The following is a 19,874-nucleotide window of genomic DNA, read 5'->3' as shown; positions in this document are numbered from 1 at the left end:
CTCTCATTCGGGGCCTCAGTTTTCCCTCATTCGGGTCCAGGGGGCACGGGGAGGCTAGTGTACTGTGTACGGATAGGTCGTGTTGTTACACAAGATCGATCGTCAACCGTTCGAACATACATAAAGCCCCCTTACCCTCGGGCCAGCTATCAATTTCCAAATATGGCGTACACGAATTTCAGATTTCCACCCTTTCCATACAGCCAAAAAAGAAGAACAAGAGCACATGAGAGCAGGGACTTCGTGCTGTCATGTCTAGAGGTACACTAACGTTAGGTATTGCCCTGGCTTGTGTCCCTCTAACGTCGATCCATGGAAGTATGCATGATGGCACAGAACATGACCCGGGCTTCGCCAAGGTGTTCTACCGGGCTTCAGGAACAGTACGTCCGTACAAGGTTGATCACCTCGTGGCCGCCACGGGGTGTTTTTTCCATCGAGATCCCCTGACCCAAAGATTTGGGTCAAGGGTTTTTCTTTTTTTTTCTTTTTTTTCTTTTTTTCTTTTTTTCTTTTTTGATTGCTTACGCTAAGCCAGGCCAAGTGAGAGGCAAGGCAGCTTGTTGGCTCAGCCTCATCTCTACCGTTCGTGTGGTTGGTTCGGGTTGGCCCTGTGGCTGTGCCCGGCGCGGCACAGTAGCAGGCTCCCGCCGAGGCTCCCATTCGGGCATCATAGCCGGGCCGTTGGTTCGGCGCCTGCTCCGTTGTCATGGCTCCCCGTAGTGCCTCGGGGCAACAAAGGAGCTCAAGCACCAGAGGAATTGGAGAATAAAGAATCTGCTTAATCCCAAAGTACTGTTTCCATAGGTGTCAATCTGAACCAGCCCAGTGAAACAAACGCCCCTTTAAAACCTAGAATCAGCTGCGACTGTTCTTGCTCGCAACTGCTGCGCTGGGCACAAAATATCGGGCAGCTATTTCAACAGCAGCGCCGGACCTCCCTCACGCCTTCCGACCTTTCTCGCTCTTGCTCCCGTACTTGAGTGTGCAAGAGACGGCACTTTAGGCACCTGCCTTCCTTATCTTGCCGGTTACCAACCCTTCAGGTTACTATCACTTATACATTCTACTACTATTTTACCTCCTTCCTCCACTCCGAGCTGAGGTCCAGCAAGAGAGTTGATTCCTAATCTTCCTCAACCACAATCCTTATCGCACCGCGCCGCATACGTGCGCGTCACTCATCCATCATGTCACTTTTCGGTTCCTTAAGAGACAAGCTGTCCAACAGGAACCGCTCGCGCTCGCCCAGCCTAAATCCGGATGTCCTGTCGCATTCCGGCGACGCCCATCTTGCGGGGCCGAGCGGCAACAAAACGGTATCGGGCGCGGATAATGCCCCTCCACCGCCCTACACCCCGATTGACCCGGCACCGGCATTTCCCACCCTCGCAGTCAGCAATCCGCCCTCCGCCCGCCAGCCCTCCCCGGCGCCCTCCTTCTCTTCGGCCCGCTCCAACCCCAGCATCACCTCTCGCGAGGACCCGTACGCCTTCCTTTCCTCCTTCGACACCATCTTCCTCATCGACGACAGCGGCTCCATGGCCGGCCGCTCCTGGCGCGAGGTAAAGGAGGTCCTGGTTTCCATCGCGCCCGTATGCACCTCGCACGATGCCAACGGCATCGACGTCTACTTCCTCAACGCCCGCAACCCCTCCCCCTCGGACCGCGACGACCGGACACAGGGCTTCCGCAACATCACCACGCCTAAGCAGGTCGAGGACGTGTTCCGCCGCGTGCGTCCTCAGGGAGCCACCCCGACCGGCACCCACATCAACGCCATCCTTCGGCCCTACCTGCGCGAGCTTGAGCACGCCATCGCCCGCACCGGGAACCCGGACGAGTGCGGCGTCAAGCCCATCAACATGATCGTCATAACCGATGGCGCCCCCACCGACGACCCGGAGGCCGTCATCGTCAGCCTGGCCAAGAAGCTCGACGCCCTCGACGCTCCGCCCCACCAGGTCGGCATCCAGTTCTTCCAGGTCGGCAACGACCCCGAGGCCACCCGCGCCCTCAAGGAGCTCGACGACGGTTTGACCGAGCAAGGCGGCGGCATCCGGGACATGGTCGACACCGTCACCTGGGAGAGCTCTCCCGGCAAGCCCCTGTCCGCAGATGCCATTCTGAAGGTGGTGCTCGGTGCGGTCGTCAAGAGGTTGGACCGGAGAACCCTTGACGGCCAAGGGAGGCGAGGTGACCATCTGGCACCCTGAGCCGTTAGATCCGGCAAAACCTTTTCTTCTTCCATCTTCTTCTTCTTCTTCTTCTTCTCTTTTTTCCTCCTTGTAACATGTAGTCGGCGTTGAGGTTTGAGATTGGGGGGGGGTTAGGGTTTGAGGTTCCCGGGGTGAGGATGATGATAAAATCATGCAACTGTCAGCGTTTTGGTAGCGTATTATTCTCTCTGCCTTACTTTGTATCACCAGTTTGTCAGTGGTCGCATCGCTTCACATCGGGCAGCATTTTGGGAGCCTCTGGGAAATTACCAGTGAATAGACTGGGATCGGAGCTGAATTGATACCCATCAATGAGAAGACAGACACCTTGAGTTTTGCCGGATCCATCCCGGCACAGCCGCAGTCTCGGTCTACTTCCAGGTTTCATCGTAAAGTCAAAACAAGTAGTTGATTTGCCAAACAACGCCTGGAACAGAAACATGGAAAGCAACAACATGGCCTACAGTCGAATGACTGAACTGGGAATGATTCTGGAATAGAAATGGTATCATAGCTCATTATCCTGTCCGTTCATCCCCGACTCCGTGTCCCCAGGCATACAATGCCGAATACCCATACGCCGGACCTGTGCTGTGTGATAAGTAACGTACATCAAGCAAAACCCCATGTCGGATACCATATCCCAGAGCCGTACAAGATACCCGTCATAACCTCTACTCCTTAACGCCTGCTCCTGCGCCCCACTCGGGTAGGGCATCCTGGTCCTGTTTGAATGCCTCCGGTTCGCGTAGATAAACCATGTTAGAGCAAAGACAAGCAAAGCAGTCAAGAAAGAGACCGCGAACAAAAAAAAAAAAAAGCCAGAATCCCTGGGGTCAAACAATAGTAACACCGCTGCTGCCAGCACACTTTCCTAACCGACCGACTCAGCAGAGAGCATTCAAGCAAAGCTGTCCTCGGCCGGCCACCGCCCGCTCCTCTCCCGCACGGTCCCCGCAGCCTCCTTCTCGCCCGCCGCAGCATCAGCATCAGCAGCAGCAGCAGGAACACCTTCGTTCTTCTCGCCCTTGGCGCTCGATGACCCGCTCCCTCTGGTCTTGACCAGGCCTTTCTCCTCCATTGCAGCCCACACGACATCGACACCTTCCTTTCCATCACTTTCCCCCGTCGCCGCGGCGTCTCCCAACACGAGCCCGTCCAGCTTCTTCACCCTCGCACACTTCTTTTTCACCATCGTCTCGTACAGCCTCCTCCTCATCCTGGTATCCATGTCCAGCCGAGCACAGTACCTCGCGTCCCTCTCGGCGTCCTGGTCCCCGAGCACAAACTGCTGCTCTCCCTCGGCGCCGTCTGCCACGGAGTCGTCCGACCCGCTCTTGCGGACGACAACCTGCACGGGTGCATAGAATCCCTGCGTGAGCGGGTTATCTCTCAGGTCCACCACCGCCAGGCACGCCAGCCCGCCGAGAGTGCCCACCACTCCCGCCGGGTCAGCAAGCCTGTTGCCGGCCGCGAACAGCCGCTTCAGCCTCGGGACGGCCCTCAGCGGCGTCAGGTCGGTGAGGGCGTTCATGTTCAGGTTGAGGACCCTCAGATTCGGCGTCATGAGACCAACGTCTTGGGGGAGGCTCGACAGGCCGCAGTTGGCGAGCTCCAGGAGTTGCAGGTTGAGCAGGTCGGCCTTGGGGGAGAACGACTGGAGGAGATTGCCCGAGAGGTACAGTTTGCGGACTTCGTAAGCTCGGGACAAAAGGTGTGGCAGGTCCAGCGGTTCCGCACCGCGCTGTTCGCGCAACGAGAGGGAGTCGATGCGGCGGGCGCGGGAGAAGCCCGCAATCTGAACGAGGGCATTGCGGTCTGCGTGGAGAAGGCGCAGGTGAGGGAGGGCACGGACGTTGAGGGTTGTGAGGTTATTGTCGTCGAGGCGGAGGTAGCGAAGCGAGGTCATCGGCTCGGCCGAGTCAACGGAGAAAGAGGTCAGGCGGTTGCCATCGAGGTCGAGGGAGCTAAGCAAAGGTAGTTGGTCAATGTTGGCCACGTGGCGGATCTGGTTATTCTTCAGGTCCAGGTCCGTGAGCTGGTGCAGCGTGCTGCCGTCGAAGTCGACTTCCTTGATGAGGTTTCCCCTCACGCGGAGGGTTTGCAAGCCCTTATGAAACTTGATGCCGTCCAGACTCGTGATCTGATTGTTGTCGGCCCGCAGACTGCGCAGGTGAATGAGGTTCTTGAACACCGCCAGGCTAGTGAGCGAGTTGTTGGAGACGTCGATATACTGCAGGTTGATCAGGTGGTTCCACGCGGTGAGGCTGGACAGCTGATTGTGCGTGATGCGCAGGTGGAGCACGGATGAGGGAATGCCGCCCAGATTCCTGATCTTGTTCTTGGAGACGTCGAGACTCTCGAGCTGCCCGCAATACTCGTCAAGTGCATGGAGCGCGCTGAGGCCCTTTTCCCGCAGCTCCAGTTCCCGCATATCTTCCCAGTACGGCTCAAAGGGCTCGACCTCAGCGAGCTTTTCCACAAGCTCCCGTATGCTCATCGACATGACATGCTTGGGCTTGTCGCCAGTGACAAGGCGGTGGTTGTCAACCACGTAACTGGCTTCAAGGGGCAGCGTCTCCTCCGGGCGATGCACCGTGAACTCCGAGAGTGGACTGAGAGAGAACGTGCCGACATATTGGCTGATAATGGGTGCAGCGTCAGCGCCCGAGACCGGACAGCTCGGGGCCCTCGCAGGTGTCGTAACCAGGAAGTTGAGACTGCCTCGCGGCCCGCCATCGTCATGGTTGGCCACGCTATAGTCCCCCAGGACGCTCAGTTCCATACCCGAAGCCGCCTCCTGGGGTTGGTCGTGGTGCGATGCGGAATCCTCATCTCGTTCGTCGATCCTCGACACCGGCCGTGCCATAAGAGACTTACCCCTGATGGAGAGATGGCGAGCGGGGCCGCGCGAGGTGCTTCGGGACCTGGCCGTTCTGCTCCCCATCGTCGTCTGTACTGAGACTAGCCTCCGACCTCTAGCCGGCGGGGCTGGAGCCTCGGCCTGCGCGTTGAGCATGCTATCCTCGGACAACATCTCGTTGGTAACACCTGCGTCTTGGATCACGGATGCGACGGGGGACGAGAAGCTGATGGTGAGTCGCCTCAGCTCCTTCACCCGGCCTTCGTTGACACTCGATCCCTTCTCAGCGGGGATTTCCGCGCTGCCGGAATTCGGCGCCTGGTTGGTTGGCATTCCACCCGCCGCGTCGAGGGCCGCCCTTGTAAATGAGCCCACCCTTGGCGGCCGCGTCGGGCTGATCTCCGCAGAACTGGCAACCCGGTTTTGAAGCGCCGTCTCCCTCTTGCCAGTCAAGAGAAGGTTCTGCATCTCCTTCGTGACGTCGACAGACAGGTCAGGGATACCGGCGAACGGGTCGTCGTCACTGGCTTCAGACTGGTAAAAGCTCTCCTTTGGCTCGCCCGTACTCTTTCTCTTGACCCACATGTTGCGCTGCCTGTCCAGCACCATGTTGCCAACCTGATCCGGGATCAAGTGGGACACGCTTTCAGGCATGATTGTCTTTCTTGCCTCAGACCCTTTTGATGACACCCGAGACGATCCGGTCGGAAGAGAAAGGCCCGTGCTTTGAGTGTTGAGGCCGGCCGAACCTTGAGAGGGGATCCCATCGGCTGGGCCATTCGCAGACTGTTGCTCTTGCCAATCTGAGTTCCGGGAGATGCGGATGTTTGGGGGGTCGCTGACGGTATTGACCTGGGATCCTGACCTTTGACTTTGTTCCTTGGCCCACTCCTCCGTCGCCTGTTCCCTCGTCACGGAATCGGATCCTCGGACAGGATGGGATGAGCGCACAGACGAAGGGAGAATGTCGCCCATGTCGCTGGCCTCTTCGTACTTCTTCAGTTGCTCTGCGAGCACGGGGTCCTCTTGCTTCGTGGACTTGCGCGTGAGAGGAGGCCTTCCCTCGCGGCTGGGCGGCCGCGAGAACGGTTCCTGGGTCGACTCCTCAAAGGAACCCTCAAGTTCTGGCGATGGTTGGCCCTTCTCTTCATCCGACTCCTCGACACTGGCGAGGCCGCTTGGCAGGCCAGCCTTGCTGCGAATCATGGCCATGATCTTGTTTGCTTCGTTAATGAAATCCTCGGTCTTGATTGACGACTTCCGGTTCGTCTCGACGGTTGTACCGAGAGGAAGGGCCGCCGGGGGTTGCGAATGCCTGCTTGAGCGGGCGGGAGACCTCTCGATCTGCGCAAGGGGCTGGCGCTCAGCCTGAAGGGAGCGCCGTTGGCTGGGTGTTGGTGTCCGAGAGCGCAGTGAATGGTGGAGGTCGTGTCCCGCCATCTCGTGCTCATCGCTCTCCCGGACATCTTGCCGGAGTCGGCCAAGCACCGACTGCATTTGAAGATGCGACAGCTGTGCAGAGTCGACCCCCGAGTTAGGGTCTCCGGATCCGTATGAGATGTCTGATCTGTGAAGTGTCCTCCGCCGTTTCGGAGTGGGATTCTTCGAGGGAGACGTGCGGGGTCGCTTAATCTCTGTCCCAGACAGGTCTCTCCGCCCCCCGGGCGGGGAGAGCATGTCAGAATAGGCCGGGAAGGAGGCTCTGGCCGAACGTCGGGAAGGGCGGGAGTTTGTGGACTTGCGTCGTCGGTTCACGACGAGATCTGGGGTCCCAGATGGCGAAGAGTTGTGGGGGAGGTCAAAGATGGGCTGGCGCTGGGGAAGCAACGAGTCCTCGGCGGGCTCGCGGTTCTCCTTATCCCCGTCCATGCAGGTGGCGTTGTGAGATAGATGAGAGAACTCGTCATTGAACTCGTACCCGTCGAGTTCGCCAGCGCCGAACCTGCTGGCATGGGCAAACGAGTGGTCGTCTGGCCCGTTTTGGGACGCCGGAGGGAGAAGCCCTGACGGGTTGTCTCCCTGCATCCGGCTCTCGTCCACCGCTATGGAGAAGGAAATGTCGCCTGCCTCTCCGTGTACCTGACTCAGCCGCCTCAGGAGGGTCTGGCTCGTAAAGGTATCGTATGGCTGAAAGAGTTTCAGGGGGCTCCCGGGGCTGGGCTGGACCGGTGCCAGCCGTTTCTCTGGGCTCGGATCCGGGACACGCGGAACGTCGGGGCTGTCAACGGGCCTGTGTTCGGACGAGTCGCACTGTTCAACCCTCACGGAGAGAAATTGCTTCGGGGTGCTCGCTTGCAGGGACTCCTCTGGGTTCAGCTCGGAGCTGTCGTTGAGAGCGGAGCTCAGCATCCGGTTGCGGAACGACCCTTCCTCGGACCGACCACCTCTTTGGAAGTTGACGAACCCCTCTAACCTCACGTAGTCTTCTGTGGTTTCGTTGCGAGACGGGGTGTGGTTGTGGATGGTGCCGTCATTGGCGCCACCCGCGAGGAGCATCTGATTGCGTCGCAGCATCTCCAGACGCTTCCGCAGCTCATCCGGAGGCAGATCGGCAGGACTAAAAGTGGTCGCGCCGTTGCTTGCTTGGCGCCGTTCGAGGAGGATGGGGCTGAAATCTTCGTTGCGGATATCGCTCCGGCCGCTGACCTTGCGCGGCCCCTCTTCGGCCGACAATGCCGTCTGGTCCGTTTTGGACGTCTGACAAGAGCAGCTCTCGTGCTGCTGCATGCTCAACTCGGAGTCCTTGCTTGTGTCGGGCGATTCCTCCGTACGCCTATATCGAACCGGTGGACCTGCCCGTCTTGACGGCTGCGGCTGCGGCAGCTGCTGGGGTGATTCGTCTACGTGTGTGTCGACCGTTAATGGGTTCCGACGATGGGAGGGCGGGCTGGGTGGTGCGGCGAAGTCCTGCTCTTGGTCATGCTCATGGCAAGAATCGTCCATCTTCCCGTCTCGCGACGGACCTGGCGTGGGGTGCGGTGGCTTAAAGATGCTCTCCAGACCCGCTCCCGCAGAGGTGAACAGGTCCTTCTGCTCGCCGTAGGACAGCTCGCCATACACGAGACGCCGCTTCCACTCCGGCGTGTCTCCCGCCCGCCCTTTAGATTGGGAAGTCCCGGTCGATTTGCGCAGAAACGGCCTGCGGACGACAGAATTCGTTGTCGAGGCCGAGGCGGAGCGGCATGCGGGGCAATCGCGGCCACCGGTATTGGGGCTCACCTCCTGCGAGAGCTTGGAGGGGGTGCGGCGAGACTGGGCGGCAAGTCGCTCATTAAGACTCCGTTCGCTGAGAATGTTGCTGCTGCTGCTATTGTTGTTGTTGTTGCTGTTGTTGCTGTTGCTGTTGCTCTTGGTCGCGCTGTTACCGTTGCTGGCGTTGCTGTTGCCTGCATTGCCGAGTGCACTTTGGAACTTCCTAACGTGGGGGCTGAGACGCGGGATCCTACTCGGCGTCTGCGGTTTGGGCAGCTTCTGGGCCGGGACAGGAGCAGCTTCGTGCTCGGCAAAGGACGCGTCGGCCGATCCGGGCTGCGACACCCAATCCTCGGACAGGGAGTCCAGCCAGGCGTGCCCCATGGCGGCGTCGGGTGGTGGTGGATATCGATGCGATGTGTGCGTGCGCGGAGAGGCTGGTGATCAGGCCGTCATCAAGGCGTGGGATGCCGGAGTGACAGGTGGGCGGCGCTGACTGTTTTTTTGGGGGGGCGAATGCGATTGACCGTTCTTGTTTGGCGGGGTCCACGGTGGACGTTCGGGTTGGTCGATGGTGCAGGTCACACACAAAACAGGCATTGAAAGCGGACGGGAGCCCTCCCGGTATCCCGTCGCAAATTACTGCAAGTACGTGTACTGCGTGTATGTTGTAAATGCCTTTGGTGGAATCGATGGTCGATAAGGAAAATCGCAATATCGTTCGACCCCAGAATGACTGCCCGAAAGAATCGCAGGTTTGGGCTTACACTAGTTAGTGACTTATCGACAGCGCCACGGTCGAGATTGGTCAATTTCCTATCAGGTTGGCCCGTGTTTGGGGAATAAACAGTGGGATATTCGATGATTGGCGGGCTTTTGCCCCACTCCTTATTTCCCTAGCAACCGGCTAAGCAATGGCTAACAAGGTTGATTTAGAGGGCTTGCAGGTGTCTCAGCTGACCGCGCGACTCTGGTTTAAATTGAGCGAACGCGTCCAGGCGCGTTTCGCTCCACTTCCGCCCTCTGGGGCCCTGGCGACCTGCAGCTACCCCCGGCCAACCCACAAAGCTCACCAACATTGACAGACAGAACAAGCAACTGTGGGCCAACAACCCTCCAATTGACGTTTGTTCACAACATCACCAGGTCGTAACATCGAGCCCGACGACAATACGACGCCGTAATGCGTCGAATATCACCGCGGCCATGAAGCGTCGATTTGGATTCGGAATTGCGGACCTCGAATGGCTGCACCCCGACAACTTTGGCAACGAGCCCATCTGCTGCGAAGCCCTTACAAACCCGGACGAAGTCCTCTGCTACGGCTCCGACGATGAGGCATACGACAGCCCCGCCGAGCGCCGCATCCGCTACGAGGCACAAGCAGAGCGTTTCCTCGAAGGGAAGCCCGTGTTCCTGCTTTCGGCCTCCTTGCGTGGACCATTCGACAAGGCATCCGGATGGACGAATCCATGGCGATCGAAATCCGGCACTCGGGAAAAATATAATCAGAGAAAACCGTCCTCCGCACCAAGGAGGGCAGCAGAGGAAGGAGAATGCAAAGCCGTGCTCGACTCGAGCAATTCTCGTCGAGAAGCTTCCGAGACCAAGCCGACATTACCTCAGCACGTCTACACGCCTCCGCGTTATATGGATGAAGACACTTTCCATCGGGTACAGAGCTGGCGAGACAAGGTGATTGTGGAAAGCGACCTCCCTCCGAGTTCGATCCAACATTCGCCGCAGCCTGAACCCACGTCGGCCGAGTCGAGGAGGGCAACCCAACACACCAATCGGAGGCAGTCTGGCTTGACACTGGATACCCTAGACGATGGGGCAAGTGAACTGATGTCGCACACCCCAAGAGTGTACAACAATCTCGAACAAGATCGTTCTTCGGAGACTTCAAGGCGGAAGGGGACTCGAGCAGTGGCGTGCAAACCCGGCCAGGACCTCGGTCTGAACCGTCCTAGATCCGGCCTTCCTCCATCTTCGACACACTTACTAGAACGGACCGACCCTCTTCCGCACGCTGCTCAGCATGATGAGCAGTTGGGCCGGGCAGCCAGGAGCAACCGTACCTCAGCTGGCGGCCGCGATGCCCCAGACACGACAGCTCCGACGCCGCAGACACGGGCAACGTCCCCGACAACGGATACACCCGCTGCCAGTGCTCCCTTGGGGGTCGGAAACGCCACTCCGAGCGGTGCTCTGCCGGAGCGAGCCGCGTCATTTGTGCTGCCGCAAGTACAAGCGACCCCGCGAACAGACGGAAGCTTCCGTTACCGGACAAAAGACGCGCGAGGAAAGGAGTCGTCTCTGGACAGGAGTAAGTTGGCAAATGCCTCATCGGCACCAAATAGTCCTGCACAAAGACAAGGCTCGGACGGTCAAACATTTCCAAAACGCGCAACAGGAGCAGGAGGAGACCACAGCCTGCACTCTGCTGAATCTGGGGGGGATGTTCCTGGTAACGTGGAAACACCAAAGGGTGCAGGTGTTGTGCAGAACCGTGAAGCTGCTACGGAAGTCGCAGAACATGGAATCTCCGGGGAAGGACATGAGGTTGAAGCCTCCGTTAACGTCGCTCATCCACCACACGAAGAAGGAAACGAGGATGGTCAAGGCCAGGCTGAAGACAAGGACTCTGCGAAAACACCCTCACAGATTGATGGGCCCACGCTGGTTCCGTCAGAATCTCTCTCTGGCTCGGAATATGACGGCGGGCCCAGTTTTGGACACTTTTCGGCAGAGAAACAGTCGCAGGACGTGATCTCCGAGGTTTTTGGTTCGTCCAGAAGGCTACTCTGGCCCAAGACGCAGCGAAGCACTGGAGGGGACTCTCCCCGAATGCTTGGCATAGGATCACCGCGCCCTCAAGAGTCTATGCACTCAAGACACAGTTCCGATTGTCGCCGCTCCATGTCGGTCAGCAGCGCTGCCCTCCCACAGGAGACCGTGTACCTACCTCATGAGGACAAGACTGTTCACGCAGCAGCAGAGGACTGCGGATCCTTCATCAAAACGGAACCACACAGTAATGGCGAGGTGGCCGCGGATGAGGTTGATCCTGCTGTGGGCACAGCCAAGGCCCAGGCAGAGAACGAAGTTGATGACGATGCCATGAGTGTAACTGAACAGCTGCAAGCCGGGGCCCAAACTGGCTTTAGCTGCGAGAGTTCCTCGGCAAATCACTTACAACCCACCTCCTCATGTCCAGCACCGGAGATCCAGAGTCCTTGGGCCAGCGATGGCCCAGCGCCCTGTTTGAAATCGCAGGGCTTCCAGCCGCAACATGAGGGGGGTAATAAAGCGGCAGATATCCGGGTGACTCCGCCGAGGACCGTTCAGAGCCCGTGGTGTAAGACAGAGGATGTTGTGCCTGGTGCCCTAGACATCCCCGCTCCCCCGCCTCACTTGGACCTCGCAAACACAAGGCTTTCTTCTATCGCCAGCCAGGCGCTGGAACAAGCAGTCTCGCAAAGCCCTTGGGTACGGGGCGACTCGCAGATGCAGCTGCCGGAGGTCCGGCTGTTCAACCCCTTGTCATCTCCCGCCAGCAGTCATGTATCACCACCCGCAGATCCTCTCCAGGACTCCGTTATACCCTATAACATCAACAACGACGACGCCGACATGTGCAGCCCTCCACCGTACCCTCCTCAACCGTCGACTCCTGAGACAAAGCAGTCCGGCCTTCCAAGTCCCGACTTCACCCTCTCGGTGAAATCCTTCAGGGACTTCATGACCCCTTCCCCTGCCAAACGACGCCGCATCTCCGCTGTCACAAACGAAGAACATCTACCAAGTACCCAAGCCCTTGTCGAGGCAGCCATATCTAACCCTTGGACCAGAGAATCAACCGCAAAAGCGAAGCAGCCAAACTTCAAGCCAAGACGCTCGCAGAAGCAGCAGCAACAAGCCCGGCCACCAAAGCGCGTCTCCTGGGCGCCCCTCCCAGGCGAATCCACCCCTGACGATGCGAACATGACATCCTCCTCCCCACACGGTGCGGGCCAGCCCCTTCACACGCAAGAGCCCTCAACACCACGCTCGCCCTCCCTAGGGAAAGGGAGAACAAAGGACGGTTTGGCCCGCCCCTTCCGCGCAACCTCTCCGCCGCCAAGCATCCTCTCCACATCTGCCCTGCCTACGGCAAGCCAGAAGTTTGGAAAACATTTTGCCGCTGTCGCAGCGGCAAGCAGCAGGCGAGGCGACGTGGGCATGGGTATGGGCGTGGGCGTGAGCGTCCCGACTCCTCGAACCTCCCAGAGAACCCAGGCGTCGAGGACGGTGGAGAAGAGCCTCCTTCCGAGTGCGTCGCAGCAGGTCTGCGGCAGCCCTGCTGTGGAGGCGATGGCGGAGGCCTTCTTGAGGGCGGAGGTCGGGATCCAGCCGCATGCCGGTGCTACTGCTCCTGATGCTGCTGATGTTACTGCTCCTTCTGCTGTTGGGCATGTCATGGGACGCGAAGGCGAAGGTGAGGGCGAGGGCACGGAGCCTATTGAGATGGACGGGGTTGTACACGGCGAATGTGGCGAGGGAGGAGGAGAAGAAGGAGAGATGGGTGCGTCCGGGGATGAGGGGAATCTCGAAGAAGAGGAAGCACCCGGGTTCGCGGACGAGGAGAGTCCTGTTGACGAAGTCAGTGCAGTGATGGATAACCTGGATGAGTTCCTTGGAGGGAATTGGGACCTGGAAGCCGATCTTGCGAAAGTCAGGGCGGAGCAAGCACGAAACGGTCGGGAATATGAAGATGGTATGAGTCGTGGAGCGGCTGGACTGTCGGGACTTATGGCTGTCAACGTTTGGGACTAGGGCTCAAGGCATCACTGTGTATCTGCTGCATGGTCAAGGTTGAAGCGTGTATTTTTTTTTTTTCCTTACCATTGTCATTCGTACTATACCCCTAGGAGGAGCGCCACCTGTAACAAAAGAGCAGGAGCTACTGTTTCTGTTGAATCAAGTCCACGATCTCGTATGTATGATGTGATGTCTATGTCTAGGCGTGTACTGAGACATCAAAACACTGAGCTACCTCTCATTCCAGTAACTAGTTGGAAGTCTCTTGGCGATGTAAGACACGGCGCCGTAGTTCTGCGCTACTATGGCGAGTAAGATAACCCAGCACCTGTAGTTCCTGTTCTATCAGCTCATTTCTGTTGTTTTGGTCGACAGAGAGAAATAGGACAATGGGGGTGAGTACAGATTGATCAACTTTGCTAACAGGCACCACCCCCAAAGAAAATGACCAAGGGGGTTGCAATTGTTCGTCTTTCCCAAGGAAGAGAAATATTTCTGGCTCGACGATTCGTACGGGAGAAGATACATCAACGGACCGAACATGGTGAATGTCTGTCCGGTCAGCTCCTCTCACATCACTTCCGTTCGTCAACAACAACCCCTTTCCCAGGCGCAGGAGGAGAAACCTGTTTGCAGCAAACCTTTAACAGGGAGCCATCCAACAATCCCAGGATGGGGCATCTAAACACAACGCGACATCGATTCGTCTCTCTTGATATGCTCAACCACATTCCAGAACGGACCCTGAGCACAACGAATGATCATGTTGGAGACAGCATGATGCCAATAGCTAATCCCACAAGCGGTGAGCTCGGTATGCCCTTCAGGGAAAATTCAAGGGAGGCATCCAGGCCGATCGCTCTGGGTTGTTTCAAAGCAAATGGGAATGCTAGCTGCGCTGGTGCGGATGTATGTACAGTATTTTCGCACATACACATCCACCATACCTGTGGCGGCCCCCCCCCCTTTTCCACCAATAAGATGTCCAACCTTGACCACGACGAGGCCCTCAGGTAGAACACGTGTCCCTCCTTCTTCTTTCTTTCTCGGGGGTGACAGAGGCCTCCAAGACGACATCGTACCATCTGTGGCTCTACACAGTATCTTCACTCGCGAAAAAGGAAAAGAGGGGTGCTCCAGGGACAGGCGGCTTGGCCAAACCTCTCGGAGTGGTCCAGGCATGTGGTTTAGAGGCAGCAGCTCCTCCATACGAGAGCTAAATGCCCAGAATAACGGGGTTGCGTCTCGTAACACACGAAACAAAAAGGTAAACGTGGACGGACCATTGGCCATCCCGGGTTAGTTGTAAGTCCCTTTCTCGAACATTGCGCGTGCGACTGGGAAACCAAAGATCCCGGGAGAGCTGCGCTGTGAGCGGATGGCCAAAAAAAAAAAAAAAAAAAAAAAAAAGACACTCGTGCTGAGATGGATGGATGGCGTTGCCTAAAGATGCCAATGGACGATGGGGCAGAAACTTATCGTAACGAACAGGGCTCGTCCAAAGGTTTGAGCCCGTGTCTTTGAGTTTGTCTCCCACGCAGGTTCACCGAGACAGGCTGAATCGCGGGTGCGCCATCTAGTGTGGCCCAGAGAGAGAGGGCCGGATGTGAGGATGAAAGGTGTGTTACACAGAGGCTCCTTCAGCGGCGCCCCATCCGCAGATGACGGAGTAAGAAACGATAGTCGTCCTTCAGCCACAAGAAAACGGGGTACGGGGTACGGAGTAAATTCTAACCCGAACCCAGCCTAAAGCCGTCGGTGTCTGCAACTATAACTACAGTTGTGTATATCCCTGAGCTCCGAGACGAGCGGTACGTATATATGTAGTTGTAGTTCGTACATACCTCTTCTATTCTAGACTCACCTGTTTGCCGCTCGACTGGCTTGTTGTAAGTCGGGAAGATTCAGGAAGAGCCAGGAGGCATGTACGTACGGGAAGCACAATGTATCGCGTATGTATATCTCAGGAATACCGGAGCTGTGTACCTGCGCGTCTGAGGCCCCGCTCAAGCTTGGTCGTCATTGTTTGGCTTACTATGCTAGAAGGCCCTAGACACAGCAAAATACCCGCCAGACCGCTGAGGAGTGGTTGAATACCGTCATACCGTCATGATGCTGGCAGGTCGGTGACTGTGATCGAGGGAGGAGGTGCGGGCATAGTCGCTGGGAGAAGTTGAAAGTAGCACGTTCACGACTGATTGGTCTGGCGAGCTCGGCTCCAGATGATGCAGGGGATGTACGGCCGGGTCCTTGGCTTTCTACATTCGGCAAAGGGCGAAAACAAGTGGTCGGGCCGTTAGCGCGCTGCAACGTGCCGTGCCGCGAAGAAAGGAAGCGCACACTTACATAACTGAATCCGCCATCGGTGTGATCTCTCTTGTTACGGCGGAAGGTGGCGGAAGGTGGCTTAAAGAGTTAACTAGATGTCGATATATGGCGAGCAAGATCTCGTGTACCGTGTATGTATGAAGATAGTACAGATAGTACATCCATTCCGAGATGCAACCAATGTGTAATTATGTACTGTGCCTAATCTGGGTTCGTATTACGTTAGTAGTACCACGCCCGACACAAGGGCCACTGCTTTCCGGTCGAGTTTGGTGCAATTCACGGGTCGCTTACTACATATATAGTACATACGTCCGTACACATTAGCTACAATCTGGCCGGGAACGGCGTCGATGGCGATAACTCATTTCGGCCGAGCATGCCTGTGTGAGAGCCGCGCGACCCAATAGGGACGCCTCCTGCTTGCCCGGAAAAGCCTGTCATGATCCAGAGCGGCGCAACGTGATCTCGGTGGCAGATTCCGTTGCGTAACAGCCACCAATCGATGGATCCTCCGACCGCGAAGTGGGTCCCCCAATATCGGCGCTCCCGTCGTTATCGGCATCGAACCGACTCCATACATAGTAGTTACTACGAAGTACGGATGCGTGCCTGGAGCCATTCTTGCACAATGTCCTAATATTGTCTGTGCCAGGTGTAAAGGGTTTCGAGCAAGGACGGAATACTGTGTATGTGCATGCGCCTTGACGAGTCTTATTATGACGCCCCTCCTCTTTAACCGAAAGCGATTTCTAGGTAGTCGCGACGGAGGTTGGTACTGTGGCACATGAGCGGCGATATTGGTCGACATCGACAGCAATGTGGATGTACGCGTCCGTACCTAGACTAAGATACCTATATGTGTACTCTGTAACCACTTCGTACAATCCGGCAGGCCTTAGCTCCAGAAAAATGGCGGCATGATGGGTCGACGAGACAGCGAGGAAATCTGTTTCAGACTATCAAGGTTCGCGGATCTGGTGGCCACTCTCAGCTGATAAGGCCTCATGATCTGTTCCTTATTTTGTGCCCCGTGTTGGTGAGGTAAACTCAGTAAGGCGTGCAAGGGTACGCATTTTAAAGAACTAGTATACTATACTAGTGCTGCTCATATATGTATATACGTCCGTACAGAATCCGTACGTACTGCTATAGTAGGTTGTGAGCAAGAGGAGGGGTACGTATCCGTACACGTACGGATTACACTACGGTACTTTAGTGGATCACAGGGTACCCGCTGTGGGTCTTCCCCAGGCTACGAAAAGAACACCACATCCAATCGTCGGAGCCGGGACCCGCCACACAAACAAATGGCCACTCGTGCAGCCCCTTGCGTCAGAGCACCGCCAGTTGCCTAACAGGACGAACTTTGCATGCCCAAGTGGGCTGTTTCCATTTCCTCCCGTTCCTTATCTCGGTTCACCTTTCAACCACTGCCTTACCCCGACGCGGCTCAGTATTCGTCAATCAGCCATCCAACTCTGTCGGATGAAATTGATCGGGCTACCGTGTCGCATGCGGTTCTCGCACTATATTTGGCAGGAACAAGAGCTCGTCCCGTTGTTGGTTTACAAGCAAGCACAGCACTGTGTAGTCAATTGACTGGGCACGGTTCTCCCGAAAACCTCCAGTCCCTCTTCCTTTCCCTACTACCTACGTCCCAAGAATTACTCCTCCCCCCTCCCTTTTGCCCCCTCCAACCAAACCATTCTGCCGCGCATCCCTTCATGCGCCGCCAGATGTTCTGCCCATGTCCAACCCGCCCTTTGCACCCGAAAATACCGCAGCCGCAGATGCTGCAGCGGTGAGTCCCATTCGGACAGCGGAAACTGGCGACGCGGCGCCTTCTCCATCATCTCCATCAGGAACGCAGACGCAAACGCCACCGCCATCTTGGCTCCCAGGGACGGCAGCACAAGAAGAAGGGTCCGTCTCGTCGGTACCACCACCACCACCACCACCACCACCACCATCACCATTACCACCATCACAATCACCCCCTGCCGGGCAGCGAGACACGGCTGGCGCGGTTCCCCTGGCAGCCCAAGCCACTGGAGCCTCTGCCACGGCCCACGCTGATCCCGTTAAACATGCCCGGGGCCCTGTCGCCCTGCAACGGCCCCACGGCCCTTCTTTGCTGACCCAGGCTCTTGCAACAGCTCGCGGCATCCCGAGACAGACCCAGTGCGATCCCTCGCAACCTCAAAAAGCCCACCCTTCCCAGCACCCCCAGAATCACTCGGAGCCTCAGGAACTCCATAACAAGGACACCGGCAGTCGAAATACCCGCCATGGCTCCCGGCCCCAGGGCGACGGCGACTCCCTGACACCGCGTCTCTCTCCTCGAAAGTCGGCCATGTCTTCGTCTTCAACCGCCACGTCCACGGCAGTGGCCGCCCCCGTCTTCGGGAGGCTCGATCTCGCCGAGGTCAATTCAATGCTTAGCGGCCACCGCGATTTCCTGAACAAGACCAAGGCCAAGGTCGGCCCGCTCGAGTCTTCCGAGAGGGAACGCCCGGCTCGATGGGATGGCTACTCCAACGACAAGACGGCCACCAGTGCTTATCATCATACCTCTGTGCACCCCACCGACCCTCCTGCTGCCGTCCACCACGTAGCCGACGCCGAGAACGGGGTGGTAGACGGCCGTCCCCAACTCAGACCTTGGAAGACAGAACACCGTGTGTCTATGGGCCCCGAGAAGGTCTGGTCGATCGGGGCGGGAGATGCAGGCGGTGTCCAAGATGGACAAGTTGAGAAGTCGATCTCGGAGGTCCTCGCAGGTGTCGAGCACAATAACCGCAGTCGGAAAGCGAGCCACAGCTTACGCTTCTTCAAAGAAGGTCTTCCGGAAGAGAAGGGAAAGCGCAAGGATCAGCGCTCGTCGCACTCCACCCGAGACAGGTCACCTTCTAGGGGAGAGAAGCTCGCCGACATCCAAGAGCAACCCGTGGGTGGCGAATCGGCGGACGCACAGGCGCTCGGAGACGCAGCGTCGATATCTGAACCACACAAGCGGATGCCCGAGTCTAAGGCAACCCAAGGCTCCCCTAGGTATCATGCCGTCCCTCAACACGGCGAATTCGCCCAGGGTCCTACCGCTCCTGCTGCTGCTGCTGCTGTTGTTGTTGCTGAACCGGTGCCCTCCGAGCATGAATTGGGTGGACCGGAACAGCAGGGACCCGACTCGGCAGATTCGAGTCACCAGTCCAAGCCGCGGCCGGAGTCGGATCTCGGCAATGGGGTTGGGGAGAGTGTCGAGGAAGGTGAGGATTCGGGAGAGGAAAAGATCTCGTCGGCCGTGTTCTTGCCCCATCAGGGCCCCGGGGAGTCGCCAGAGAGCTCCCCAGTGTCTGGGATGCCACAAAAGATGGTCCCCTCGAGAAGGCATTCCCGGCATGGCGATTTCCATCCTTGGCTCGTCAAAGCTGACGAGCCCGAGATTGATGACGAGCAAAAAAGCCTCAACAACTTTGAGGGCGAGGTCGGGCTGGAAGCTGCCGAATATCCCAGTGTAGCTCCAGAGGTAGCCTACAGGCAGGCTGAAGATTCCGCCCCCGTTGCCCAACGTGAACCTGCTGTCCACTCCTCCCGCTTGTCTCGTCCGGTATCTCATTATCATGAGGATGCCGTCCACGAGCATCAATGGACACCGAAGCAGCCGTTGGAGGCCATTGAGTTAATCCCTTACAAGCACCAGGTCGGCGGTCATACAACCCTATGGAGGTTCTCCCGTCGTGCCGTATGCAAGCAATTAAACAATCGTGAAAACGAGTTCTACGAAAAGATCGAGAAATACCATCGCGATTTGTTGGCGTTCTTGCCTAGGTAGGATCCCTCCCCCCCCTTTCTTCCACCACCCTTTTTCCAGGGACCAATGGATCTCGAGCGAGGATGCTGACAGAACTCCGTCCAGATACATCGGAGTGCTGAACGTCACTTTTCAGAAGCAGCCTCGCCGCAAGTCGACCATGAAGCGAGAAGATGGTGGGGCGGTAGAGCGCTCGCGAACGGCGCCGAATGGGTCGCCTGCGGGCGCGGAAAACGGCACGGCTCAGGACGAGACAGCTCAGCAAACTTCGGAGACGCCTCGAGTAGTCAGCCAGTCGATGAAACAGGTTACTGGTCAAGTCCCAACCGTTACCTTCGTCGACAATCAGCACATCTTACCGCGAAGCCTTCTCCAGCCGGCCGTGAATTCTCCCAGCTTTCTCGGACGCCTCAGGAGCGTGTCCGCGTCTGGACCCCCCACGGCCGGCTCCGCTGGACCGGATGCGCGGCCAGGGAACGACGAGGCGGATGCGTCGCGCCCGAACATGCAGGAGCGCCACGCAAACAGCTGGGGCGCCACGACGGTGAATAAAAAATTGCGGAACGAGGTCTTCAACGACGCGTTTCTGAAGCAGCCAATCGCCATCCGCCGTCATCGCAAGGGCCACCAACGGGTGCCGCGGCGGACGCTGCAGCAA

General features: G+C 57.6%; 4 protein-coding genes across 4 annotated transcripts; 3 read left to right on the top strand and 1 right to left on the bottom strand.

The window, feature by feature from the left end:
* Window positions 1-778: 778 nt before the first annotated feature.
* Window positions 779-2,616, top strand: MYCTH_2311429 (uncharacterized protein). Its single transcript, XM_003666562.1, has one exon. The coding sequence runs from the start codon at window positions 1,191-1,193 to the stop codon at window positions 2,214-2,216; it is 1,026 nt and encodes a 341-aa protein (XP_003666610.1). The 5' UTR covers window positions 779-1,190; the 3' UTR covers window positions 2,217-2,616.
* A 412-nt stretch (window positions 2,617-3,028) lies between these two features.
* Window positions 3,029-8,756, bottom strand: MYCTH_2311427 (uncharacterized protein). Its single transcript, XM_003666561.1, has one exon. The coding sequence runs from the start codon at window positions 8,656-8,658 to the stop codon at window positions 3,121-3,123; it is 5,538 nt and encodes a 1,845-aa protein (XP_003666609.1). The 5' UTR covers window positions 8,659-8,756; the 3' UTR covers window positions 3,029-3,120.
* A 552-nt stretch (window positions 8,757-9,308) lies between these two features.
* On the top strand, window positions 9,309-13,236 carry MYCTH_2311426 (uncharacterized protein). Its single transcript, XM_003666560.1, has one exon. It carries the CDS (start codon window positions 9,481-9,483, stop codon window positions 13,090-13,092), a length of 3,612 nt encoding a protein of 1,203 aa, XP_003666608.1. The 5' UTR covers window positions 9,309-9,480; the 3' UTR covers window positions 13,093-13,236.
* Window positions 13,237-16,818: 3,582 nt separating this feature from the next.
* MYCTH_2311425 (uncharacterized protein) lies at window positions 16,819-19,311 on the top strand (the record flags this gene model as incomplete). Its single annotated transcript, XM_003666559.1, has 1 exon — window positions 16,819-19,311. A coding segment is annotated over exon 1 (2,078 nt), but the record flags the coding sequence as incomplete, so codon positions are not given.
* Between the last annotated feature and the right edge of the window lie 563 nt (window positions 19,312-19,874).

The sequence above is a fragment of the Thermothelomyces thermophilus genome, chromosome 7 (genome assembly GCF_000226095.1).
Source record: "Thermothelomyces thermophilus ATCC 42464 chromosome 7, complete sequence".
Classification (NCBI taxonomy): domain Eukaryota; kingdom Fungi; phylum Ascomycota; class Sordariomycetes; order Sordariales; family Chaetomiaceae; genus Thermothelomyces; species Thermothelomyces thermophilus.
Note: the sequence above shows the minus strand (reverse complement) of the source record. Positions and strands in the feature narration are given on the sequence as shown.